This window comes from Diabrotica virgifera, chromosome 4, assembly GCF_917563875.1.
Source record: "Diabrotica virgifera virgifera chromosome 4, PGI_DIABVI_V3a".
In the NCBI taxonomy this organism is placed as follows: domain Eukaryota; kingdom Metazoa; phylum Arthropoda; class Insecta; order Coleoptera; family Chrysomelidae; genus Diabrotica; species Diabrotica virgifera.
The window spans coordinates 145,019,608-145,045,176 of record NC_065446.1 but is presented as its reverse complement, the minus strand read 5'-3'; the positions used below and the strand labels follow the sequence as shown (position 1 = coordinate 145,045,176).

At 31.8% G+C, this 25,569-nt stretch overlaps 1 protein-coding gene across 3 annotated transcripts in view; it reads right to left on the bottom strand.

The window, feature by feature from the left end:
* The window catches only part of LOC126883185 (G-patch domain and KOW motifs-containing protein), a 546,084-nt gene that overhangs the window by 333,488 nt on the left and 187,027 nt on the right, over positions 1–25,569 (bottom strand). The window contains exon 4 of one of the 3 annotated variants that reach the window (XM_050648426.1): positions 11,730–13,721. The exons of the other annotated variants lie outside the window; for them this stretch is intronic. Coding sequence (XP_050504383.1) covers positions 12,665–13,721 — 1,057 coding nt within the window. The 3' untranslated portion in view covers positions 11,730–12,664. Of the gene's footprint in view, positions 1–11,729; positions 13,722–25,569 lie in introns of those variants that run through there. 3 annotated transcript variants of the gene reach the window in all.

Below are 25,569 nucleotides of genomic sequence, written 5' to 3'. Positions count from 1 at the left end.
CAAGCTATACGCTCCCGAGGAAGCTGAAGCTGTTTTCACTTGCAAGATCCTTTTTGAGGGGGATCATCCCATTCTGAGTTTGGTTTTACAGTTGCTGGTGTGACTTCGCTGTTTCCACTACCTTTCTCCATTCTTCTCTCTCTTTGATTTTCCTTCCTATATTTCTAATTTCCATACTTCTTAAGTCTTCTTCCACTTGTTGTCTCCACATGAGTTTAGGCCTGCCTCTGGTTTTTGTACCTGGTGGTATCCATTCAGTTATAACTTTTAACGGATTGTTCTGCTGTTTTCTCATTATGTGTCCATACCATCTAATTCTCTGTGCTATTATTGCTCTAACTATGTTCTCTTGACCCATCCATTCTTGTATTTCGTGGTTCATCCATTGCCTTGCATCCTCTTCGTTTTCCCTCTTTGGTCCCAGAATTTTTCTCATAATTTTTCTTTCAAAAACTTTCAGCTACTCTTCTTCTCTTGCTGTTAATGTGGATGTCTCCAAAGCATATAGCACTATTGGTCTTATGGTCGTTTTGTAGATTTTCATTTTTGTATTTCGGCTTATCTTCTTATCTTTGAAATTTTTTTATTTCTGTAGAATGCTTTGTTTCCTGCTTGAATTCTTCTTTTCATCTCTACACTTTCATTTCTTCTGTTGACTGATACTCCCAAATATTTGAACGTTTCAACCTCTTCGAAGCTGTGTGCGTCTATTGTCATTTCTGTCAGATGCGTCTTCTTTTTTTTACTTACATTCATGTATTTTGTTTTATTTTCATTTATTTGCAGTCCTCTCAGTTTGGATTCGTTTTCTATTTCTTGGAAGGTTTTCTTTAATGCCCTTTTATCTGTTGCTACTATGGTTATATCGTCCGCATATCCAATTATTTGTACTGTATTTTTATTTATAGTTCCTGCGTTTGACAACTTTTTTATTATCTTGTCTAATGATAGAATAAATAATACCGTTGAGAGCGCATCTCCTTGTCTTACTCCATTTGTTATTTTTATTATTTCTGTTCTCTCTCTTCCGGTGTCTATTGTTGCTTGGGAATCTCGCATTGTCATTTCTATCATTCTTATAATTTTATTTGGTATTTTGCTCTCTTGTAAGTCTTGGATCATTTTTCTTCTACTTAGTTTGTCAAAAGCCTGTTTAAAGAAGAATATAATATAGTATAAATACCACCATCCCTTATATGTAGTTACAGTTTTAAACAGTATATTTCATATAACGTCGGCACCGATCGCAAGAAAAAATATCAGAATAAGTGACGAAGTAGTGAGCGAAAGTTTGAGTTCTATAGAATTTCTATCCGATCCATCTTTCGTTACACTAATTCGGGAGTGACTTTTCTGGGTAATGCCCGAGTGAAATACGAGGACATATCGGATTGTGAAGCGAGAAGAATTTCTTGAGTTAAGTGATGTGGGTGAGGAAGGAGATGTTTCAGATTTGCGTGATATGAATAGTGCGAAAGAACATGAAATGGATTACGTGGATGTGAGTGATGAAGATGAGAATGAGTGTAACAAGCCAGAACAGGGCGAGACAGAATATGTAGCTGATCCAGAACAGGGCGAGACAGAAGATTTGAGTAATCCAGAACAGGGCGAGACAGAAGATTTGAGTGATCCAGAATAGGGCGAGACAGAAGATTTGAGTGATCCAGAACAGGGCGAGACAGAAGATTTGAGTGATCCAGACAGAACAACATAGAAGAAATGGGTGAAGCAACAAATGATTCTTTTACCCAAAATGAATATAACTGAACAATGGAACCCTTACTTAACAAGGTTAGAAAAATAAATGAGAAGGAATTTCGCATAAAACACAAGAAAAAAAACAACCTGGAAAAACAGGTAAAAAAATAAGTTTAAATTAATAGCTTTAAATAAACAATTAACAAAATAACAAAAACTAGAATCTGAGAAATTAGAAAAAAATTTAATTAAAGTAAAAAATCATATAACATCTTTAAATAGATTAAACAATGTTGTACGATTAGAGGTATGTACAATGTATCGATTCGAATAATCGTACAACATTGTGTAATCTATTATAGGTATATGCTATTAATTTAGAATATTTTTTCTTGCGATCGGTGTAAACATTATAGGAAATATACTGTTTAAGAATTATAAACATTTTCAAATAAAATGTTGCTTTTTTTCCCCTTACATCAACAAATATAAACACATAATTATATATGCGTGTATATTTGTTACCTATTTCCCAGCTTGCTTATAAAACAACTTTTAAAATCGAACAGTAAATATTTTTATTTATTTATTTTACGGATATACCATTTTTACAAAAATACGACGTCAACCTTTACAAAGCATAGGTTCAATAGGTTGCGTTAAAAAAACAAACCAAAATTAAAATTAAACAAAATTCAATAAAAGTAGTAGCTTAAGTTATCAAATAATGTTTAAAATCTCTCAACTGATTTCTTCTCAATGTTGCTATAGATATTCCAAATAACTCTAAACTATTGCTGTGCTCATTGGCAGTTCGTAAAATTCTTGTAATGGGTTCATTTTGACCATAATTTGTAGTGTGGAATGGAATGTTGAAAATCTCAGTGTTACGAGTTCTTCTAGTATTAACATTAAAACTTATTAAACTTAGTAACTCTGGATCTTGAACATATCCATTTATAATCTTAAAAAGGAAACATAAATCCGCTTGACACCTTCTATGATGTAGTGGTGAGATATTTAGTATTGACAGTATATCATCATATGTGTATTGCTCTCTAATAAAACTAATCTTGTAAGCACATACTCTCAAGAATTTATTCTGAACTCTCTCGATACTTTAAATGTCACTATTATATGAAGGAGACCAAATGAGATAACCATGCTCCAAAACTGATCGAACTAAACTAAAGTATAACATTTTTAAAGTTTGTACTGAAAGCTGATTACAGTTTCTTAGAATAAATCCCAACATTTTTAAAGCTTTAGCTGAAGTTTCGTTAATGTGATATTTAAAAATTAATTTAGAATCAAAATTTATACCTAAATCCTTAATATTATGACGTTCCTCTAATGGTACATTATTTATACAATAATCATAATTTACAAACTCTCTTGATCTTCCAAAAGTAATTTTAAAACATTTTTTTTATATTTAAGTATAGCATGTTTACCTTATACCAACTAGCTAAGCTTTTAATATCATTCTGTAACAAAGAGGCGTCAACTAGGTTATTTACTATTCGAAATATTTTAAGGTCATCAGCAAACATTAGAAATTTACTACTTTTAATCACTGAGGATATATCACCCACATAACAATGATGTTCGCATCATGTTCTAAGCATATCCTACCAACATTCGTCGAAGTATATCCTTTTTAGTATATGCGTAGTACAAGCATAGCATGTACCATAAAAACATTCTAAATTTCATGTTCTTTGCATGTGCTTCAAAGAATATTCTTGTACCGAATATACTGAGCACATTCGTGTACGTAGTATCTCGGAATGTTCGTAAAAGTTTATTCTTAGAATATACCTTAATCGAATATTCTTAGTATATGCGTAAGTATATGCAAAAGTATATGCTTAACACATACTTGTATATACTTTTAAAATATCTTAAAAAGAATATACTGTATGTACCTATAGGAAGAAGAATAATGTTAGAATATAGATTATCAACTTCGCGTTAAGAATAATTAATAAAATTTAGGTATTTTGGTAGGTACTACAGAACTATCTGATTAATTTTTTTAAACCGTTTTAATTGTATGGTAAAACAGTTTAAAACTTAATTCTATTGAAGAAAAATGAGAAATTCTCGTTTCGTTTTCAATTGAAATGAATATACCATTTTGATTTGAGTTTATAGAATAAAGTATTTTTACCTATAATTTTCGGAAATTCGGAAACGGCAATTCATTGTCATTCTGACCCTTGCATTGCATATTTTTTTATACCTGCACAACGGAAGGGGATAGGTAACAAAAGGGCCAAATATGAAAATAGTTTCCAGTACAGTTTAGGACGAAGCCAAGACGAAGTATTTCTAGCTACAAGGATTAAAACATTTTTAAGAACATAAAAAGCAGCTTGAAAATAATAAATTCAGATTGGTACTTCAATATTTCCTAACTACCTAGTAAGTAAAAGTATGTATAATGTATATAGATACCTATAAATTTTTAATTTGATGTGCACATAATAACTAAAGATATTACTTATATTTTATATATAGGCTACTTTACTTACCCATATAATATTTATTATACATAGGTATGTACCTATATAACTAACTAAAGTTTATATATTTTATACTTACTTTTTACGCAATATTGTAGAATGTAATAATTACATTCTCATATGCATTTAGAATATGTAAATATAATATATTAGTAGAACCTAGGACGAGATTGGGTGATGTTGAAAACATACTTCTGAGAAATATAGCACATCCTTGAAATATTCTTCCCATATACTAAAAATATGTGCGATAGTACATTCTAAGTATATAAATAGAATCTTCTAAACCTCCTTAGAATCTTCTAAAAAGTATGTTCTTGGTATATACTGAAAAGAAGTGCGGTGGTACATTCTAAGTATATACATAGAACGTTTAAGTACTGTAATGTAGTATATACTCAGTATATACTCTGCACATTCGCAATGGTAATTACGCATATTCTAAGTATATACTTTTTCTGAAAAGTATGTTCTATGAATCTACTAAGAACATGAAATTGTTATGTGGGCATTAACAAATATATTAAATAAGAGAGGCCCAATATGAGACCCCTGAGGAACTCCCGAGGTTACAGATACTCGTTGAGATAAACAATTTCCATATTTAACATACTGACATCTACCAGATATATAACATAGCCTTTTAATTTAGCAATAAGCAGATCATGGTTAACTCTATCGAAGGCTTTAGAGAAGTCTGTGTAGATAGCGTCAACCTGACCCTTCTGTTCAACTGAATTAGCAATGAAATTAGTATACAATATTAAGTTCGTGCATGTAGACTTACCTTTAGAAAAGCCATGTTGTCTAACATCAATTATATCTTTACAATTCCACGTCAAAAAGTTATTTACAAGGCACTCAAAAAGTTTGGGTAATACAAATTGGTTACAAACCGCTCGATAATTTTCAACATCATTTTTATTACCAGACTTATTGGTGTTAAATAACTAGTTTTCCAAAAATCAGGAAAGATGCCAGTAATCAATGAGGAATTAAATAAGTAGCAGATAGGTTTTACGAGAGTAAAAATGCAATGCTTGAGAACATAAGCTGGCAAACAATTTTAAGTGGTACGTGTATTTTTTACCAAAAATTTACGACAAATAAAACCTCATTCTTAAGTTTTTGAATCTTCACCAACAGCATCAAATAAATAACAAATTATTATACAGGGTGTTTCATTGGGAAACGGAAATACTTTAATTGTGAATAGAGATCACCGAAGCGGTTCTAGGTATACTACAGTTTTTGCCCTACCGACTTTTATGACCAAGTTACAGGGTGTTTTATCGATTTTGCCAATTTATTTCCTAATCCATAACTTTAGAACCATCCTGTATATTTTTTGTTATTTGGTACACATGTGTCTTATCCAAAACCCAAACGACCGACATACTAATCACAAGAAAAATCCAGGTCCGGATTAACAAAAAATTATAAAGTAATTGTGACCTAAAAACAACACCCCGTATATTGAAATTCTGAAAATCTGTTGGCATATTTGAAAAGAGCACAAGAAACTAAGTCTAATCGTTCGCTTCAATTTTTCGGCCAGACAATTTTATGTCTTTAATTTTGAAATTATATTGAATTTTTTAAGAACTCTGACATTAAAAAGCAGGTATTATTAACTTTTAATTATAAATTATTAAAGCTATTGAATAAATACTCATTTTAAAATTAATCAATACTTATTTACCACATTGGAACGACCCAATTATTAATCAGAAGCAAAAAACCAGGTCCGGATTAACAAAAAAAAAAACATAAAGTAATTGTGATCTTGAAACAACACCCTGTATATTAAAATTTTCAAAATTTGTTTGCACATTTGAAAAGACCACAAAAATCTGAGTTTATCGGTTTGCTTTAATTTTTTGTGAAGGAAATTTAATGACTTATTTTGAAATTAAATATATTGATACTTTTAAGAACACTGAAATTAAAAAGCAGATTTTAAAAGCACTTTTAACAATAAATTATTAAAGTTATTAAATAAATACCCATTTTAAAAATAATTAATACTTATTTACGACATTCGAACGACCCACTTACACATCACAACAAAAATCCAGGTCCGGATTAACAAAACGATATAAAGTAATTGTAACCTTGAAACAACACCCTGTATATTGAAATTTTCAAAATCCGTTTGCACATAGGTATAAAAAGAGCACAAAAAACTAAGTTCGCTTCAATTTTTTGGCCAGACAATTTAATGAATTTAATTTTGAAATTATGTCGAAATTTTTAAGAACTCTGGGAACTCATAATAAAAATTTAGATATACACACACTCAAACTTATAAGGAATCATCTGATCTTTCTTACTATTTCGTGCGTATTTAAAAAACGAACACACGAAGTCAAACAATATTTATTTTAAAGCAATTTAATAACAAATACATAACAATTAAATAAAACAATAAAGTATTTAACAAACAAATTGAAAGTAGTTGCTTTAAAGTCAATAGCATACAAAATTTCAATGTAAAACTAATAATGTTTAAATTGTTTTTATTTATTTTTTTTTGTATTTTGTGGTATTCAGTGTTATCACCTCTAGAAATTATGCAAGCTTCAGTTTGCGTGGGCGTGCTCCTAATCTAATTATCAACATTTTGTTGTGGTAGGTTGCTCCATCCTTTAAGAGCAGCTTGTACTAGCCGTGCGGTTTTTGTGGAATATCCCGGCGAGCTATAATTTTTCTTTTAAGCGTATCCCACTAATATTCTATAGGATTAAGCTCGGGCGAGCAAGCAGGCCACTCCAAGCAAGGGATACCTTCTGCTTCAATGATGTCTGTAGTCACTCTAATGGAATATAGAGGCCCATTATCATGCCATAAAATTAATTTTTCTCCTTTTGCACCTCTCCAGAGCCTGACTACAGGTTATCAACATACCTGTGAGCAGTTACAGTTGATTGGATGAAAATTAAAGGAGTTTTTTACGGATCACAATTCCTCTCCAGAACATTATACTTCCCCTTGTATATTTGTGAACAGATCTGACAGTTTTCGTTCTAGCTTGTCTTTCTCGATCTCTAAGTACACGATTTCATGGGTTATCTGATTTTACACAAATCCTGACTTTTTTTTGAAAATAGCACATTTTGTCAATTTCCAATGTTCCAGTTTTGGTGGTGAAGACACCAATTTAGCCGATCAATCTTGTGCTGCCTGGATAACTCGGGAACCCATAGCTGTTTCCTGCTGTATACTTCTTGGTACGAATTCTTCTTCTTATCGTTTCAACTGAAACAGTTACACCTGTAGCTTCCAAAAGCTGCCTTTGGTGCTGCAAGTGAGAAATAGTTGGGTCTCTTCCAGCTGATTGGACAATTAAACGATCGTGGAGATCCGTTATTACTTTTGGAGACTTTCCCTTGCTTTATTTTTGAGCTTTCCTAGTTCCTGTTACCTAGCATAGGTTTTGGACAGAACGCCCTGTATTATGCCTAGCTCTACAGCTATGTCCCGCTGAGAACACTACTTTCTTCACAAGACCAATAATCTTTCCTCGTTGTAAGTGTAACTCCACATGAGGCATATTTTCGTTTTTGGACGCAAAAGTTAGTTTAATTATTTTCGTTCAATTTGCAACTCAAGCAAATAACCTATACCGTACCGAGCTGTACTATCAGGGCCGTGCGGTAGATATTTTCAATATGATGCAAGTCTTCGAAATGCCGCCCCTAAATATTATTGAAGCTTAACTTTTATTTTTATTAAATAAAACTACACAAAATGAACAACAATTTTATTTTAAAAACAAAACGTACTTTAAATTAAATGTAGGTATTAACATTAAATACCAGTGGCGTCGGGCCGGGGGGGCACGTGCCCCCCCCCCAACATTATGCAAAAAAAGAAAAAAATAATATAAATTATCTTTAAATTACGTATATGTATACACTAAAAGTTACGAATGAATAACTAATATAGATCCCCCGTTAGTCTATTTTTCTGTATGCATCTAATTTGATTCTGTGTGTGTAAAGTATGCGCGTGTTACAACTAAATTTACAAGTGCCGGTGAGCCGACTCTGGCCGGTTGCGCCCGAGCTGGAGCAGCCGATCGAATGCACCCGAGCCCAGCCGACGCCTGGCGGAGGGATATCATACCAGCTCAGTGCGCGTGTGTTGTGTTGTGTAGGTGGTCGCCACGTTTTATTCGTTCAATAAGCTTATTGTTACTAGCTGAGCTGCTATTGTTTGTGTAATTTTTGCGGATGTTCGTTTGTTATCATGTCTAAGAAACAGTCCTCTGTACTAACATTCTTTAAAAAACTTGGAAATTCAAGTGAAAGTGTAAATGAAGATAGACATTTAGCGGGAAGTAGCACTGGAGGTAGCGTTGGTGATAAATCGCCATCTTGTTTACGCCCAGATCGTGATGCTACATTCCAGGGCGAAAGTAGAGATCCTTCATTGGGAGTACAAAGTGCAGATATTGCAAAAGGAGCATTTCAGCCTGTTGATTGTTTTAAGGTAAGCAAGATTCAATCCAAATCGAGGCAGTTCAAAGAATCCTGGTACAGTGAATTTAATTGGGTCGAATATAGCCCCATTACAGACGCTGCATTTTGTTACCCATGCGACTATTTTGTCAACATAAGTCTGGTCGCGGGGAGGAGTCATTCACTAAACTGGGCATGAACAATTGGAAGAAAGCTTTGGAAAAATTCAGGAAACATGAGAAGAGTGAAATGCATCAAAAATCTAAACAGTTTCTCAATGAGTATAGAAAAGCAGGAAGCACGGTAGCAGATTCGTTGTCCTCGGCACATACTAAAATGGTTGAGATGAATAGGAGGTATTTAAAATTCATAATTGAAAACATCCTATTCCTTGGAAAACAGAATCTTGCCTTAAGAGGACATGATGAGAGTACTGCTTCATTTAACAGGGGGAACTTTATAGAACTGCTAGAACTGAGATCTACTGAAATGGAGGAAGGAATCCAAACATTAATGAAATCCCCAGTCCATTCATACAAAAGTGCCCAGGTACAAAATGAGATAATAGATTGCATAAAAAGTGAAATGCTTTAACAAATTGTCCAAGAGGTGAGTGAGGCTTTGGCCTACTCAATTATTTGTGATGAAACTACGGATATTTCAACCCGTGAACAGCTTAGCATTTGCATTCGATACATTACTAAAATAGATGGACACATTAAAATCAATGAAAGGTTTTTGGGCTTCGTTGATGTGTCAGACACTACTGGTGAAAATTTACATCACACTATTAAACAGTATCTGCAGCAGTTGGGTATAAGCTTAAATAAAATGCACGGCCAGGCATATGATGGAGCTAGTAACATGAGCGGCAAATTCAAAGGTGTTGCCTCAAGGTTCCAAGAAGAAGAGCCTAAAGCTTTGTACACACACTGCCATGCCCACTTGCTTGATCTGGCTGTTCAGAGATTTTGTGAAGAAATAAGACAGCTTCGGAATTGCTTATCCATAGTAAATAACCTGTATAACTTAATTAATGCATCAGCTAACAGGTTTTCAATATTTGAATCAATATGTAAGCAAAGCGGAGAAACAAAAATGAAAAGACTGGTGAGCTTGTCTCGAACTAGATGGACAGTTCGACACAAAGCAATCCATGTAATTCTAGAGCAGCTCCCTGAAGTGTACGAAACTTTGGAAGTTATTGCAAACGATGTATCAAATCGTAAAATTGCAGCCGAAGCTGATGGTCTAGCCAAACAAATCAGCACATTTGAATTTGTATTCAGTTTAAAACTATTGCACAGCGTTTTGAGTCAGACTGATATACTCTCCAAAGAACTGCAGAGTGAATCTCTTGACATTTCTAAGGTTTTTGCAAAAGTTGAATCAGTCATTGACTGTTTAAAACTGGACAGAAATGATGATGGTTTTATTCAGATGTGGAATGAGTCAGAAGAACAGTGTAACAAATATGGTATGAAAGGTTTGTCAGTTGAAAGGCCTTCACTACCACGCAAACGGAAGATTCCGAAAAAACTTGAAGCTAGTAGTAGCTCTTCAGATGCTGCATTTCATCAATCACCTGAACAGATGTTCAAGACTGACATTTACTTTGCTGCTTTAGACACAGTAATTGTAAACTTGCAATCTCGTTTTTCCAAGAACGATTATGATAAAATCAACTGCATTGCCCAGTTACTATTTAATTGGACCGAAATTGACAACAACGCTGTTATGGCAATCCAAAAGTTTTATAACTTGTCTTTAAGTTTCTCTGCACATCTTAAGTTTTTTCACTGTTATGCAAAGAACAATTTTGTCAAAACAGACAAAGCAACCACAAGAGTAACGTTCCAAGAGTTGGCTGATTTTTTTATTGAGAATGATCTTCAAGCCAGTGCACCAGATGTTTGGCAGCTACTAGAAATATCACTTTCGTGGCCTATCACAACAGCAAGCGCAGAAAGATCGTTTTCTACACTACGAAGGCTAAAGACATTTCTTCGAAGCACCATGACAGAAGACCGCTTAAGTGGGCTTGCCCTGATGTCTATTGAGCAAGAATTGACGTCTGAATACATGAAAGATAAAAAACTAGATCTGTTAGTTGACAGATTTTCAAATCTAGCCGATAGGAGGCTAATGCTTCATTAGAACTAACGAAAATTGGTTCGTTGAAAACCATTACTGTAGTTCTGTTCACCTTAAAACTTTGTCTTGTACACAAATTTGTTTTTGTTATAAATGTCCATGCAGTTATGTCTAGAATAGAATAAACTTGTATATTTTGAAATTGAGTCTTTTTACAATCCATCAATATAGTAAAAATTGATTAAAACCAATGTTTAACAAAAATACACATATACTTTACTTTAGTTCTTAAGTGGTAGTTTTCAAAAAAGTTTCCACGGGACCACCACTCCCCCCCCCCCCCCGTAGACCCCGTGCCCCCCCAAATTATTAGGTCACGCTACGCCTATGTTAAATACAATTTAGAAAAATCACAATTTTACCCTTCTGACTTTAACTTTGGCAAACTCGCCAATTAGATTGCTGTAGTCTAAAGTAGCAGCTAGTGAGGATTCTATTGAAATTAGTGCTAAATTTTTTAGTTTTGATTGTGTTATGGAGCTGCGTAAATAGTTTTTGATAATTTTTAATTTTGAAAAACTTCTTTCCCCACTAGCTACCGACACAGGGAGTGTTAATAGAATTCTTAGTGACACAACTACATTTGGGTACAAAGAAATTAGATTATTTTGGCACAAATAGTTCAAACCCTCCAAAGGTTTCATGGAATATTGTATCATTTGCGATATATCACGCAATTCTTCTAGAAGATAATTTGCCTCTATATCCGATACTTTTTCTTTTTCTACTGAAAGTATCTAATGAAGATTCATATAATATTTTTCCAGCGTTTTATCATCTATTTGCCTCAATTTAAAAATATCATATAAAAATTTAAAATTTTTATAATGAGTTTCTCTAAGCGAAAATCGATCAGTCAAAGAATTAATGACAATATCTAAAATATAGATGAAAACATTTATTTTAAATTTGTCTTCCTCTGTTAAGAGATCATCCACAGTTTTTTCGTAATTAAATTGACGCTTTTTTCTCCTGGCTCGAATTTCATTTTCAGCTGGAAATTCGGAACTTATATCAAGATCTTCGGCAATTTCATTAGCAGTAATTTTCATTTGGTCAAAGCCAGATTGTCTGTAACTTTTAATTTTTTCTATAGTGTCTGACAACATTTTTACAGAGTCTGATAAATTTATAGTTACATGTTGCAACATCTTTGATACTGAATTTATGTGAAATAAAATATCATGGCAAAGAACTGCACCGCATATAAATTTATAATTTGTAATATTTTTTGCTAATCCTCGTGCTTTGACTTTAGTTTCTGAATCTTTGTTGACGTCTTCTATTATTTCAAACAAGGCATCATATATTTCACAAAATTGAAATCTTAAAGGTTTCAATGCATCTATTCGACTTGATCATCTAGTAACACTCAACGGTTTTAGAGTTAGTTGTGAAACATGTTTTTTTAGAACTTCCCAACGCTTTGTAGAACCAGAAAAAAAATTGTACAGTTCTTGTATAATACAGAAAAAGGTTGTTGTTTCTGTAGAAGAAGACGCTGCGTCATTTATAACTAAGTTTAACGAGTGGCATGCGCAGGGCACGTAAAACGCCCTGGGATATTTTTCAAGTATTCTAGTTTGCACACCCTTTCTTATTCCTTTCATATTGGCCCCGTTATCATAGCCTTGCCCTCTGAGCCATTTTAACTCAACACCTAACTTTTCCAAATTTGCCAAAATAAGTTCTGTTAAACCTCTACCGGTTGAATCACTAGCTTCAAAAATCCGATAAAAAATTCTTCAATATCATATTTATTCTGACTAGAATCAAAAGCGACAACTCTTAGCGTCAATGAGAGCTGTTTAATATGACTTACGTCTGGGGTACAATCGGCGATGATAGAAAAATATTTAGAGCGATTTTTGCTATTTCAACAATTTTGTTTAAAACAACATTTCCCATTAAACTTATCAATTCATCTTGCGTACTGTTGCTTAAATAAGTCACAGACCATTTATCAGACTCTCGTTGAACTCTCATGATATGCTCTTCCATTACTGGATCAAACTCCGAGAGCAATTCTACTAATTTTAAAAAGTTTCCATTATTAGGTTGAAATAAATGATTAGTTGTTCCACGAAAAGCTAAACACTGTGAGGCCAAAAGTCTAATTATTGACAAAATTCTTTTCAGAACTTCTCTCCAATGTAGAATTTCCTTATCCATTATTCGTTGGTATTCGGCATCAATGGTTTTTTTCTGCTTTAGCCGAATGTCCAATTCTTGCCATGCTCTAAAAGCATTTCTATGATTAACCGACTTTTCGTGCATTGTGACAGCTCTTGTAAGATTGCCCCAATCAGAATATCCCTTTTTGGGCCAATCACTGATAGTGGATAAATTATCAAATAAAAAGCAACAAAAGCAAAACACGGCATCATTTGTAACAGAATAAATTAACCAACTTCTTTCTACTACTTCACCATTGCTCAACATTTTCGAATAATGCAAAGATGAGAATCTACGCTTTCCTTTATTAATAGGAAAATCAAATTCTTTAATTTGATATGGACCTCTCTCAACCAATATTTGACGTGTTTCCGAATACATACTGAAAATATTCCATAAAGCAGGATCAGAAGGAATTTCTTGTACTATCTGGTGGCAGCCACTGCTACTGCTTCCCGGTTGTTGAGGAACTACTGATGACATTATTTCTTGTTTTTCTTTATCTCCAGAAAAAGGAACTAAATTTTTATTTGACAAATTTGTAGCAGTCGCTGTTGGCGACGTAGACGGCTCATCTAAACAAGACTTTTGTACCAAAAATTCTTTCATGACATTGCTTAATTTTCTCCCTTGTTCTTCTTTCTGCATGCGTATCTTTTTATATTGACTTCCAGACAATTTTTTTCGTTTTTGTTCCATACTGTAAAAAACAATTAAATAAAAATTCAACCGGGGCTGGAAGAGACGGTTATTGCAAATAATAAAATATGATAATACTATTACAGTAGGTATTTGAATAAAATAAATAAAATAACAATAGGTCTCCTACTTAAGAGAATTTTCTCTGTCTCTAGATATATGTCGCTAACGCGTCCGTGTGCATTTAATATTTTATTTTTTTTTTTACTTCTGATGCTAGAAACTTAAAAAATATAAAAATAAAGCTTATTTTAAAAATAAAAATAAAACTTGCAATGAGTTTTCCCCAAAAGTGCTTCATTTTTTGTTTATTTCACGTCGATTTGGAATTTGACGAATATGAACCTATTTTTCATTAGCTACAACTCTGATTTTACGGTGTCTAGATGCTTCATTCATACACTATTTTTTAAATTTTTTTATATGCTGTATTTTTGCTAAGAATATTTTTTTCGATAAAATAGTTAGTTACTGAGTTATTTGCGAAAAACCGTCTAAAAACGTGGTTGTTTGTTGAAAAATGAGCCCAGTTACTCGCAAATAATTACAAAAGTATTGACTTAGTGAAAAACCTCTATAGAAAAAAAGTTGCTTAGAATTATTAGTCAGTTTATCCATCTCCAGACTTTCTTTAAACGTAATTTTTCCACCCACGAAAAGGGGTGAAAGTCACTCCCAGGGCAAAAGCACACGTCGGCACAATATCACTTTTTTTCTTTGACATGTTAGCTATGTGTACCTATGTTAAATTTCATGTCAATCCAATCGGATCTTTAAAATTTAAAGCAAAAACCGTGATTCAATGAACTATAAACAACAATATTTGCTTGAAACCGAACATAATATTAAATTTAATATGGGCCTTTCTTTAACTCATTATTGAACTAAATTTAGTAAAAAATAAAGTAATAAAAAAGCAAAAGTAGTTAAGGGGGTAGGCGCAATATCTTGGTCCAATGCTACTTAAATGCATTATTTTCTCGAATCCTGATAAAACTAATAAATATTTTTGAAAAATTTAAGCGCAGAATGAAAGATTACATTATTACCGAGAACTGAAAGTCCCTTAGAATAAACAAAAACGTTATTTTGAATGAAATATTTGAAATTAAAAATCACTACATTTACTTTTTTCACTCCTGTCTCTTATTAAAATAAACATTATAGAAGTTTTTAGGGACTTTCGGCCCTTGGTACTAATGTAATCTTTCATTCTGCGCTTAAATTTTTCAAAAATATTTTTAAAAAATACACGAAAAAAATAAATGCGTTTAAATAGCATTGGACCAAGATTTTGCGCCTATCCCTTTAAATATAAATAGTTCCTAAGCAATTTTCTTTGACAAAATGCAAATGCTAGATACTATTTATTTGAGAAATATTATAGCATAATAATTTTCAATTTCACTTACCTTTCCTGATTTTTTTTTAAACACAAAACTGAATTTGAATAAATATATATTATTATCTGAACACAACACAGCCAATTGCAACTACTGAAGACTAACTAATACTAAAATCAAATATTTTCAAAGTAAGCAAAGTATGAACAATCACCGCCCTTATAATATAAAAACAAAGATACCTATTATAGTCGAGGAAATGAAGCATTTTGGCTCGCAATTTTTTCGTCCAGCATGGATTTACTTGAAATTTTCACAGATGGTAGGGAATAGTCCAAGGATCATTTTCTATATCATGCTGCTGTACGCTAAAACCTTGGGGGTAGTTGCCACCCCCATCTCGGGGGTGGGAATTTTTTATTACATTTTAACCATGTAAATCAATGAAAAAAGTAATTTTAAGAAAAAAATGTTTTTACATTTTCTTCGTAAAACTAATATTTTTCGAGCTATTCGTGGTTGAAAGTAACAGTTTTTCGACGGAAAGATACACTTTTTTAGAGGGTTTTTTGAGAATAACTCGAAAAAAATGCATTTAATAAAAAAAACTGTGGATATCAAAATTGTATTTTTTAGTAACACAAACAAAAATGTTTTTCTATAATATTTTTACGACCAATACAAACCTAGATACAGCAAGTTAAAGGTTAGCTTTTTTCGTCAAATGCATAATTTGAAACAATCAAAGCCAAATAACGGGAAAACTTTGAATTTTTCCAGGAAAACTTACATGATGTTTTTTCAAGCATACAATAAGATCTTAAAAAAAAATAATAAAAAGTTTCTAGCATAAAAATTGAGCAACTTATGATCAAAAAAAAGTCGGTACCTATTTTTCTCTACGAAAAAAAAAACAGTGAAAACAACCCCGTACCTACCCTTGTAACTAAAAATTGGTCTTCGCCTTTCTGTAATTCCTTTTATATTTATATTATCAATACACCCAAGAAGATTGACCCATTTAAAAGGCCTAATTTTAGAAAAATTGGAGTTTAAAGAAAAATTGATTTTTTGCAATTTTGTATTTTTTATCATTTTCTTCAAAATATCTCCGAAAATACTGGAGATACGAAAAAAATGATAGACTACTAAATTGTAGCTTTTTTAATTGCTAAAATTTCCTTATGCATAGATTTTCATTACAGTGAACAGTTAGCGAGATATAGCTGTTTAAAACATCAATTTACGAGCAAATATCCCCTTATTCGAGCCCTTTAAACCCACCTCAATTAAAAATTAACGGATCTTACGCAACTTAATTTACACAGTCTTATTAGTCCTCAAAAATCCTACAAAACTATTATTGAAAAAAATTTTTATCGCCAAAAATGATGTTTATAAAACTATTTTTTTTTTCGAAAAATTCGAATAGTTCCCTTATAGAGCATTTTCGGACATCTTGGGTATTAGCGCACCCTAATATGTCTGTGTAGATTTTGGCATTGGATCCGACCATCACTTGTAACACCGTTGCCGTATCCTCTATTTTTCATACTACCACGTTACAATTTTTTGTGATATTATACACGAGCGAGACACCCTCAAAAAAGCGCTTAGTTTTCGAGATACTGACCGCGGAGGGGTAAATGGCTAATTTTATTCATACTTTATATTTTCGAGGGTGCTGAAAACGAAAATGGGGTTTATTTTGAATTTTATGTGTGGGAACATTGTCAAAATCGCAATTTTAACCTAAAAATAAAAAAAAAATGAAATCACGTTTTTTTGCGTTTACCTCGCTTCAACTCTGTTCCATTTTAATATTTTTTTCGAAATTTTTACAGTGTATAGCTCTAACATTTCTAAAGACAAAGGTACCTGCTTCAAGTTTTTATTCTTATCATGATAAAGGTTATGAAATTTTTAAAGAAAAAGGTGCGGATTTGTGCATTGCAAAGTTTAATCGCAAAAGTTGTGTGACGAAGTTTAAAATTTAGCTTCTTAATCACGTTTATGTTAAAGTAGAGAGTACAAAGAAGTTTTCTGGTAAGTTTAAGATCAAAATATTTTATAGAAAAAAAAAATAGTGCAACTTTTAATGTCGGCATTAGAAATCCCCAATATAACGCTTATTTTTTTGAGATATTGACCATGGGTGGTGGATGGCTAATTTTAGTCTTAGATTATTTTTGGTGGGGGAATATTGTCAAAATTGCAATTGTACCCTAAAAAAAAAATGAAATCACGTTTTTTTTTGCCTTTAGCTCGCTGCAACTCTGGTCCGTTTTAATATTTTTTCTAAAGTTTGTACACTATATATCGCTCACTTTTTTGAAGAGAGTGGTTTCTGCTTTAAGCTTTTAGTCTCTTTCTAGTAAAAGTTATGAATCTTTTAAAGTACAAGGTGCAGATTCGTGAATTGCAAAGTTTAATCGCAAATTTTGACTGACAAAGTTTGAAATATAGATTTTAAATCAAATTCAAAAATAAAACATGAGTACAAAAAAGTATTCTGGAAAGTTTTGGATCAAAATGTTTTATAGAAAACAAATGGTGCAACGTTTAACATCTACGTTATAAATCCCCAAAATAACGCTAATTTTTCGAGATACTGATCATTGGTGGTGAATGGCTAATTTTGGTCTTACTTTATGTTTTTGAAAGTGCTAAAAACGAAAATCAAGTTTATTTTGAATTTTAGGTGGGAGAACATTGTCAAAATCGCAGTTTTGCCCTAAAAATAAAAAAAGTTAAACCATGTTTTTCTTAAAATTAAAATCGAACCATATTTTTTCTATAACACATCTAGACCTAAAACTCTCCATAAAACTTCTTTGAGTTCTATGGTTTAACATAAACGGATCATATAGATAAATTTTACATTTTGCCACTTAATTTTTGCGATTTAACTCTGCAATTCACGAATCTGCACATTTTATTTTAAAAAATTCATAACTTTTATAAAGAAAAGACAGAAAGACTACAGTTACTTTCACAAAGGTGAGAAATACATGCTGTAGAAATTTTAGAAAAAAATATTAAAATGAAACAGAGTTGTAGCGAGTTAAAGGTAAAAAATCGTGACTTCACTTTTTTTATTCATTTTTAGGTTAAAATTGCGATTTTGACAATGTTCCCTTACATAAAATTCAAAATAAACCTCTTTTTAGTTGGCAGCACCATCTAAAACAAAATATGACCAAAATTAGCCATTCACCTCCCATGGCCAGTGTCCCGAAAATAAGCGTTATTTTGGGGATGTATAGTTTAGTATATAACATGTCTATATTAAAAGTTGCGCCAATTTTTTTCTATAAAACATTTTAACTAAAACTTTCCAGAAAACTTCTTTTTACTCTGTGTTTTAACATAAACGTGATTAATAAGATAAATTTTAAATTTTGTCCCTCAACTTTTGCGATTAAACTTTGCTAAAATCTTAAAACAGATACCGTTGTCTTCAAAAAAGTGAGCAACATATAGTGTACAAACCTTGAAAAAAATACTAAAGCCGACCAGAGTTGTAGCGAGTTAAACGCAAATAAACGTGATTTCACTTTTTTTTATTTTCATGGTAAAATTGCGATTTTGACAATATTCCCCCACCTAAAATTTAAAATAAATTTCATTTTACTTTTCAGCACCGTCAAAAACATAATGTAAGACCAAAATTAGCCATTCGCCACCCATGGTCAGTATCTCGAAAAATAACCGTTATATTGGGGATTTCTAATGTCGATAATAAAAGATGCACTATTTTTTTTTCTATAAAACATTTTGATCTAAAATTTTCCAGAAAATTTCTTTGTACTCTCTATTTTAACATAAACGTAATTAAAAGGCTAAATTTGAAATTTCGTCACTCAACTTTTGCGACTAAACTTTGCAATGCACAAATCAGCACCTTTTACTTTGAAAAATTCATAACCTTTATCAGAATAAGAATTGAAGCTTAAATCAGGTACCGTTATCTTCAGAAATGTTAGAGCTATATATGTACTGTAAAAGTTTCATTTTATAAACATAAAAATATCATTTTAAAGTAGAAGACTTTAAAATGTATAATATATGTCTGAAATGCCGATATGAATGAGTCAAATTAAATTAAATTATTAGAAGAATTTTTTTTACTAAGCAACAACATTTTTGTTTAATTTAGTAATATTTTGTGTTTTGATAACGACGTCCGAGTTGGAAGTCGAAACGTCAATCAAATCATTAGACCTGGATCCCGCGTACCAAAAAAAAGTTGATTAATGGCAATCTGAAAATTTGTTAATAGCTTAACGGTGTTTAGTCGGACAAACTTGTATGTATGGGAACACTGGAACAGGGAAATTTTAATTATGGAACAGGTTAAAAATTTGGACCGTCAGACTACGAAAACGTTTCATGTATTTTGTCGGACAGAACTTCCAATTTATTTGTTACCATTTCATTAAACTCTCATGCAAAAATCAGACTGGTGTTTATCACCAACTGGGCATTTTAATGAGTGGAACACGAAGAATATGTCAAATAACAGGAAACGTGTTTGTTAGTAATAGCAGTCTGATTTTTGCATGAGAATTTAAGGAAAGGGTAACAAATCAATTGCTGTTCTGTCCGACAAAATACATGGGTCTTTTTCGTAATCCGGCGTTCCAAAATTTTAAACCGTTCCACAATTAAAACTTCTCCTGTTCTAGTGTTCCCTTTACATCAAAGTTTGTCCGACTAGACACCGTTAAGCTATTAACAAAATTTCAGTTTCTACCGTTAATCTGTTAATCTATAGCTGTTAATCAACTTGTTTTTGGTACGCGGGATCCAGGTCTAATTAAGTTAAATTGTGGCTTATTTTCAATTTAGAATAATAATTTATATAAATGCCACAAAGAAATAGCTACAGAACAATATATTTTGTCTAATTTTTTTAAAAGTCTCTCTATAAAAAATTATTAAAAATTATATAGTATGATTGCTATTTGCAAATACAAACTGTTCTCATTTTTTTAAATGGAACACCCTGTAGGTATTTTAGTATTTTAAACTTTAACTAAGTTTACTTCATTCCACGTTGTGATTTTAGTATTTCATTTGGTAGTAAATAGGTATGTATTACAAACTTTCTTTTGGTATATGGTTGTATGTATTCTACCTATCTAGTATGTTTCGTTTTGTGGATATTTAAAAAAGAGTTATAAATTTTACGTTTTTGCGGATTTTCTATTAAAACATTTTTTTGCAAAAAAAAATAATAATTATAATCTGGTTTTAGAAACACTCACTAATATAAAATATCAAAGATGAAAATAAAAACCAAGTTAAAGATTAAAATAAAACTTTATAACATATTTCTTTATCACAAAGTTATTTAAATTTTGAAGTATTTTAGATAAAATTATATGTTTTAGTATATTTATATAGTATATTTTATTTAGTATATTTATATAATTATAAGTATATATATATAAATTAATATTAATCCATTCCATCGCATACAGTTAAGAGCTGGCGCATGGCGTCGTCGGCTATAAACGCTTGTAGTAGGGCTTTATTCGGAAAATGATTTTTTAGAAATTGTCATCTGTTGACCATATGCAGAGTTAGCAATCCTTGTTTTCGTATAATAGTCTGAGCAAATTAGGAAAAAAAAGAAAAGTTTTTTAGCAGATACTTTATTACTAGATTCAAATTTTAAGATTGGATATATTAGTAATATCGGTTTGCAAAGTCCGAAGAAAGTGTGCTATTTTTTTTATTAACAAATTAGCGCTCCGAAATCTTGCCTTTTCTTTAATTATTGCTCTGTAACTCCGAATATTTTAATTTTAAATCAAAAACAACCGAATTAAAAGTCACAGTGATTTAATTATGCACAGAGATATTTTAATCCCGAATTACTTTCACGAAAATTTTCATTAGTAACTACACAAGAACTCTAAAATTATTAAATTTATAATAAATTAATAAATTTTTAAGTTACAAACATTTTTTGGCTTATAAATAAATAGAATATCTCGGTAACTATTACTTTAAGTTAAACTAATATCTAAAACCGTGTTTATATAAAAATTAATAAAATAAAACAGTAAAACAGAGAAGAACTCAGCAAGTCGCTTCTTCAAAAAAAAGAGTGTGAGTACTTTGTACGCACGTAAAAAGTTATACTTCGGTTATATATGATTTCGACGAAATAAATATATTTTAAAGAGTTTATTTGCATTTTATGTAAATATTACACTAATTTTAATACTACTACACTTAAAATTTACTTAAACTAATAATAATAAAAAATAATAAAGGAACACCATGAGGTGTTAGTTCCAGAGCCACGCGGTTCCGAAGCGGTCACCCATGCAAATCTAATCGCGCTCGACTCTGCTGCTACGTAACCATAGACATAATAAGTATAATAATTTGTAAATAGTGTCTTGAAAAAATTAAAATTTGAAGTGTTGATTATAAATAATTGTAAATAAAAATAATAGGTTTGATGATAGGCTAACATCAGAAACGAACATCTGCTACACCTGACCGAACAAAAGAGGGTAGAAAATGAAATATAAGTCCAAAAAGTGGGGATAGATCCAGTATTAAAAGCTCCAGTATTGCAAAGACTGACCTAGAGTAGAATCCCCAAGGAAAAAGAGTTCGCCCAGCACAAACTTAGAGAAAATCCATAATGGATGAAATAAGAGGTCAAGAAAAGTCTTAGAATGAAGTGCCGGCCTAGTGCAAGATAGAACTGATTGGCGTATTTTCACTGAAGCTCTACTTAGGAGGTTCAAGAACCTAAATTGGGCTACAATAAACAAGAGACATTAAAACTGTCACCGAAATTAGGAGGCACATAAACAGTAACAATAGCATATGCATCATATTAACAGCAAAGATTATATAGAACAGTGAAGAAATATAAATTTTTAAGAGTCATGCCAGAATAATTGGTTCCCATCGTCACAGTTGCACCATATGAAGCAAAGCCAATAAGAAAATTTTTAAACTGAATTTACAACTTCCTAAAACGAGAGGAGGGGTGAATGGAATTAATTAGAATGAAATAAGAGAATGAAACACATTCAGAAGGAAACAAGGGCAGACTGCTTTCTATCTCTATTTGCTAAAAGCGACGAAAATGAACCACCAACACCTGAAGTTACGACAAACGAAGAAATAAACATCGAGGAGGGAGAGGTAAAGGAAGCATTAAGAAATTTAAAAGAATAGAAAATCTCCAGTAGAAGACACAATATTGAACGAACTTTAAATTTAAGAACGTACTTTACATATCTAGGCATCACACTATCTAGCTACGGAAAGCTCAAAACAAAAGTGGAAGAACAAGTTGACAATGGAGCAAACAGACCCGCAGGTTACCTGAATGACACAATACGGAGAAATAAAAATATTGAACAAAAATGAAAGGCAGAATTTACAAAACAATCAGACCAATAATGACGTCATCATCATCGATGGCCGTACAACTCTTCATGAGTCTTTGCTGCGTTTACTATTGCCTTCCGTGTTTGTCAGTCCTGTGCCACTATTTCCCATTGTCTCACTGCGAATTATGACATACGCGGCAGAAACACGACCTGACACAGAGAGGACAAAGATTGCTTGAAACAGCAGAGATAAAAACTCTTCGAAATATCAATGGTAAGACACTATGAGACAGAGGTAGAAGTAGATATCGGTCAAAACGGCAAACAGGTGTATGTTTTCAAAAAACTTTTGATAGTGTGTAAAAAATATATTTTATATCAGCTAAGTACTTACCTAAACCGTATTAATGTTGTTCTGAAGCTATTTTCTTGTGGCATTTTTACAATTTTAACTATTTAGAATGGGAAATAAGCCATAAGAAACGTTAATAAAAATCATTTTTTAATAATATTGTGGCTTATTTCCCATTCTAAATAGTTAAAATTAAACCGTATTGATTAAAAAAAAAATTTTAAATAACAGCTTTCGAACTCTGAGCTTGTCAAATGATATTTCTCCTAGGTTTGATTTCATCTAACTTCTTCTACACTTGGTCGAACTATGACAGTTTTGTTTTTGGGAGAATTTTGATAACTTATAATATACACGTTAACATTTCACTTCAATAGTAATAATAGTAATCTTTTGAAAATTTAACTTTAAAATTTAGTATCTTAACTTTAAATTCATTTAACCTATACATGGCTTTTTAGCCATTTTCAATTTTTTAATTAATATTTATGAATATAGAGGTCGCATAAGATTGTAGTTCCTTCTTTACCATTTTAATAAATGACAGTCTTCCTCAGCTGATCTGCTGTTCACGTAGGCTCAAAATGGTCGGACTCAGCCATGTTGTCTTTATAAATTAATAAAAGAATTTAGATGTGATTCTATTCACTGTAAAGGGTTATTACCCTATATCTGTGGCTTTTGCCCAGTATTCATGTTTTTTGTTGTGTTGTTAAGCAATTGCTCTTCTATGAAGGTATTTTAAGAGGACGTAAGTTTTTCACTCATTTTTTTATATGGAAAAAAATCTTATCTTAAATATGTCCTTTTAGGAAGCTCTGATTATGGCACGTTATGTGTTGAAAGTACTTAGCTGATATAAAATATATTTTTTACACACTATCAAAAGTTTTTTGAAAACATACACCTGTTTGCCGTTTTGACCTATTTAGAAGTGTGTACAAGTCTTGCAGTCTTTTCCAATTTAGAAGTAGATATGACGGAGATGCGAAGTGGAGAACATTAATAACTGGATAAGAAACAGAAGAGTAGAATAGAATGACCACATAAGCGAAATTACAACAAATAGAATAGTAAAGACGTCAAGAGACAATTCCCAATTGGAAGATGATCAGTGGGAAGACCACGAGAACGATAACATACAAGAGGCACATTGAAAAAAAAAAACTATTCAGTCATGTCTATACGAAAAGAAGAACCAAGAGAAAGTTCTTGTAGAAAAATAGCGACACTACTATCTATCAAGAGAATTGTGGCTTAAAATAATAATATTTAATAACTTCAATCATAGATTTTCATTTGTAACTAAAGGCAAAATAAATAAATCACAAAAATATATATACAAAATTTATTTCAGTCTAAAATACTAAACGAGTACCCAAATACCTACACCAATTCCGGAAATACACTCCAATGTGAGTAACTTACATGATCTGATGATATAAATATGAGAATATGAGTTAAAACTAAATAATGAGAGACTATTGTGCAACTTAACATTTTCCTGGAATTGGATTCGTACTAATACAAAATTCAAATCAGTCAAAAATTAAGTAATTTACGTGTGTAATGTTAAAGAAACCTATAAGTGTGAATATTGAAAGTAAACACGTTAATTTTAAGCATTGAGTATAAGAAATAGTTTAAATGGAAAGGAAATGTATTCGAACAACTATTTATTCATACAACATAAGTGCGTTCCCAGAACTTTAGTCCGCCTTGAGGTGGAACGAAAGATGTCAAAATAATAAAAGATGCTAAAATCAGCTGATAAAAACAATAGGTGCAAGAGCATTTTGAAATAAAAAGAATAGTTTTATTCAATATCAAAACGAAACTTTTTCGCACTAGCTCCATGAAAGAATTACTTCGAATTTTTCGTTCCATCCTTGGTCAGTGATAAAGATAAATTATCAGAAAATCGCAATTTAAAATAATATAAATAATACCGTTAATAGATAAATATACAATGTATATTTACTACTAATTAATATTCATAATTAATTATTCATATCAAAATATACACTGTCCTTATCTCATTCCTTTGCATTATCTCTATGCGGGGTCGGCTTTCCTAATTGCATTTCTCCACACAATTCTATCTTGAGTCATATCAATGTCAATCCCCTTTACCAACATGTCCTGCCTTATCGTCTCCCCCCAGGTCTTCTTTGGTCTTCCTCTCCTACTCCTTTCAGGAATCTGCACTTTAGCTATTCTTCGTATTGGGTGAATAACGTCTTGACGTTGAACATGACCAAACCATCTTAACCTATACTCTCTCATTTTGGCATCAATTGGTGCCACACCTAGACTTCCCCTAATATACTCATTTCTAATTTTATCCTTCTTTGTCACTCCACTCATCCATCTAAGAATTCTCATTTCCGTCACATGCATTCGTTGTTCCTCTTTCTTCTTCACTGCCCAACATTCAGTTCCGTACATCATAGCCGGTCTTATGGCTGTTTTATAGAATTTTCCTTTCAGCTTCATTGGATTTTTTTTGGCGCACAACACACCACTTGCTTCTTTCCACTTCATCCATCCAGCCCTAATTCTACTGCATGCATCTCCAACTATTTCTCCATTACTCTGTAATACCGATCCTAGGTACTTAAAACTATTGCTTTTTACAATCAGTTCACCATCCAAAGATACCATTTTATTTGTAGTAACTCCATCTTTAAATGAACATTCCAAATACTCTGTTTTTGTACTACTAAGTTCTTTTTCCTCCAGAGCTTGTCTCCACTGTTCCAGTTTTTGTTCTAAGTCTCTTTC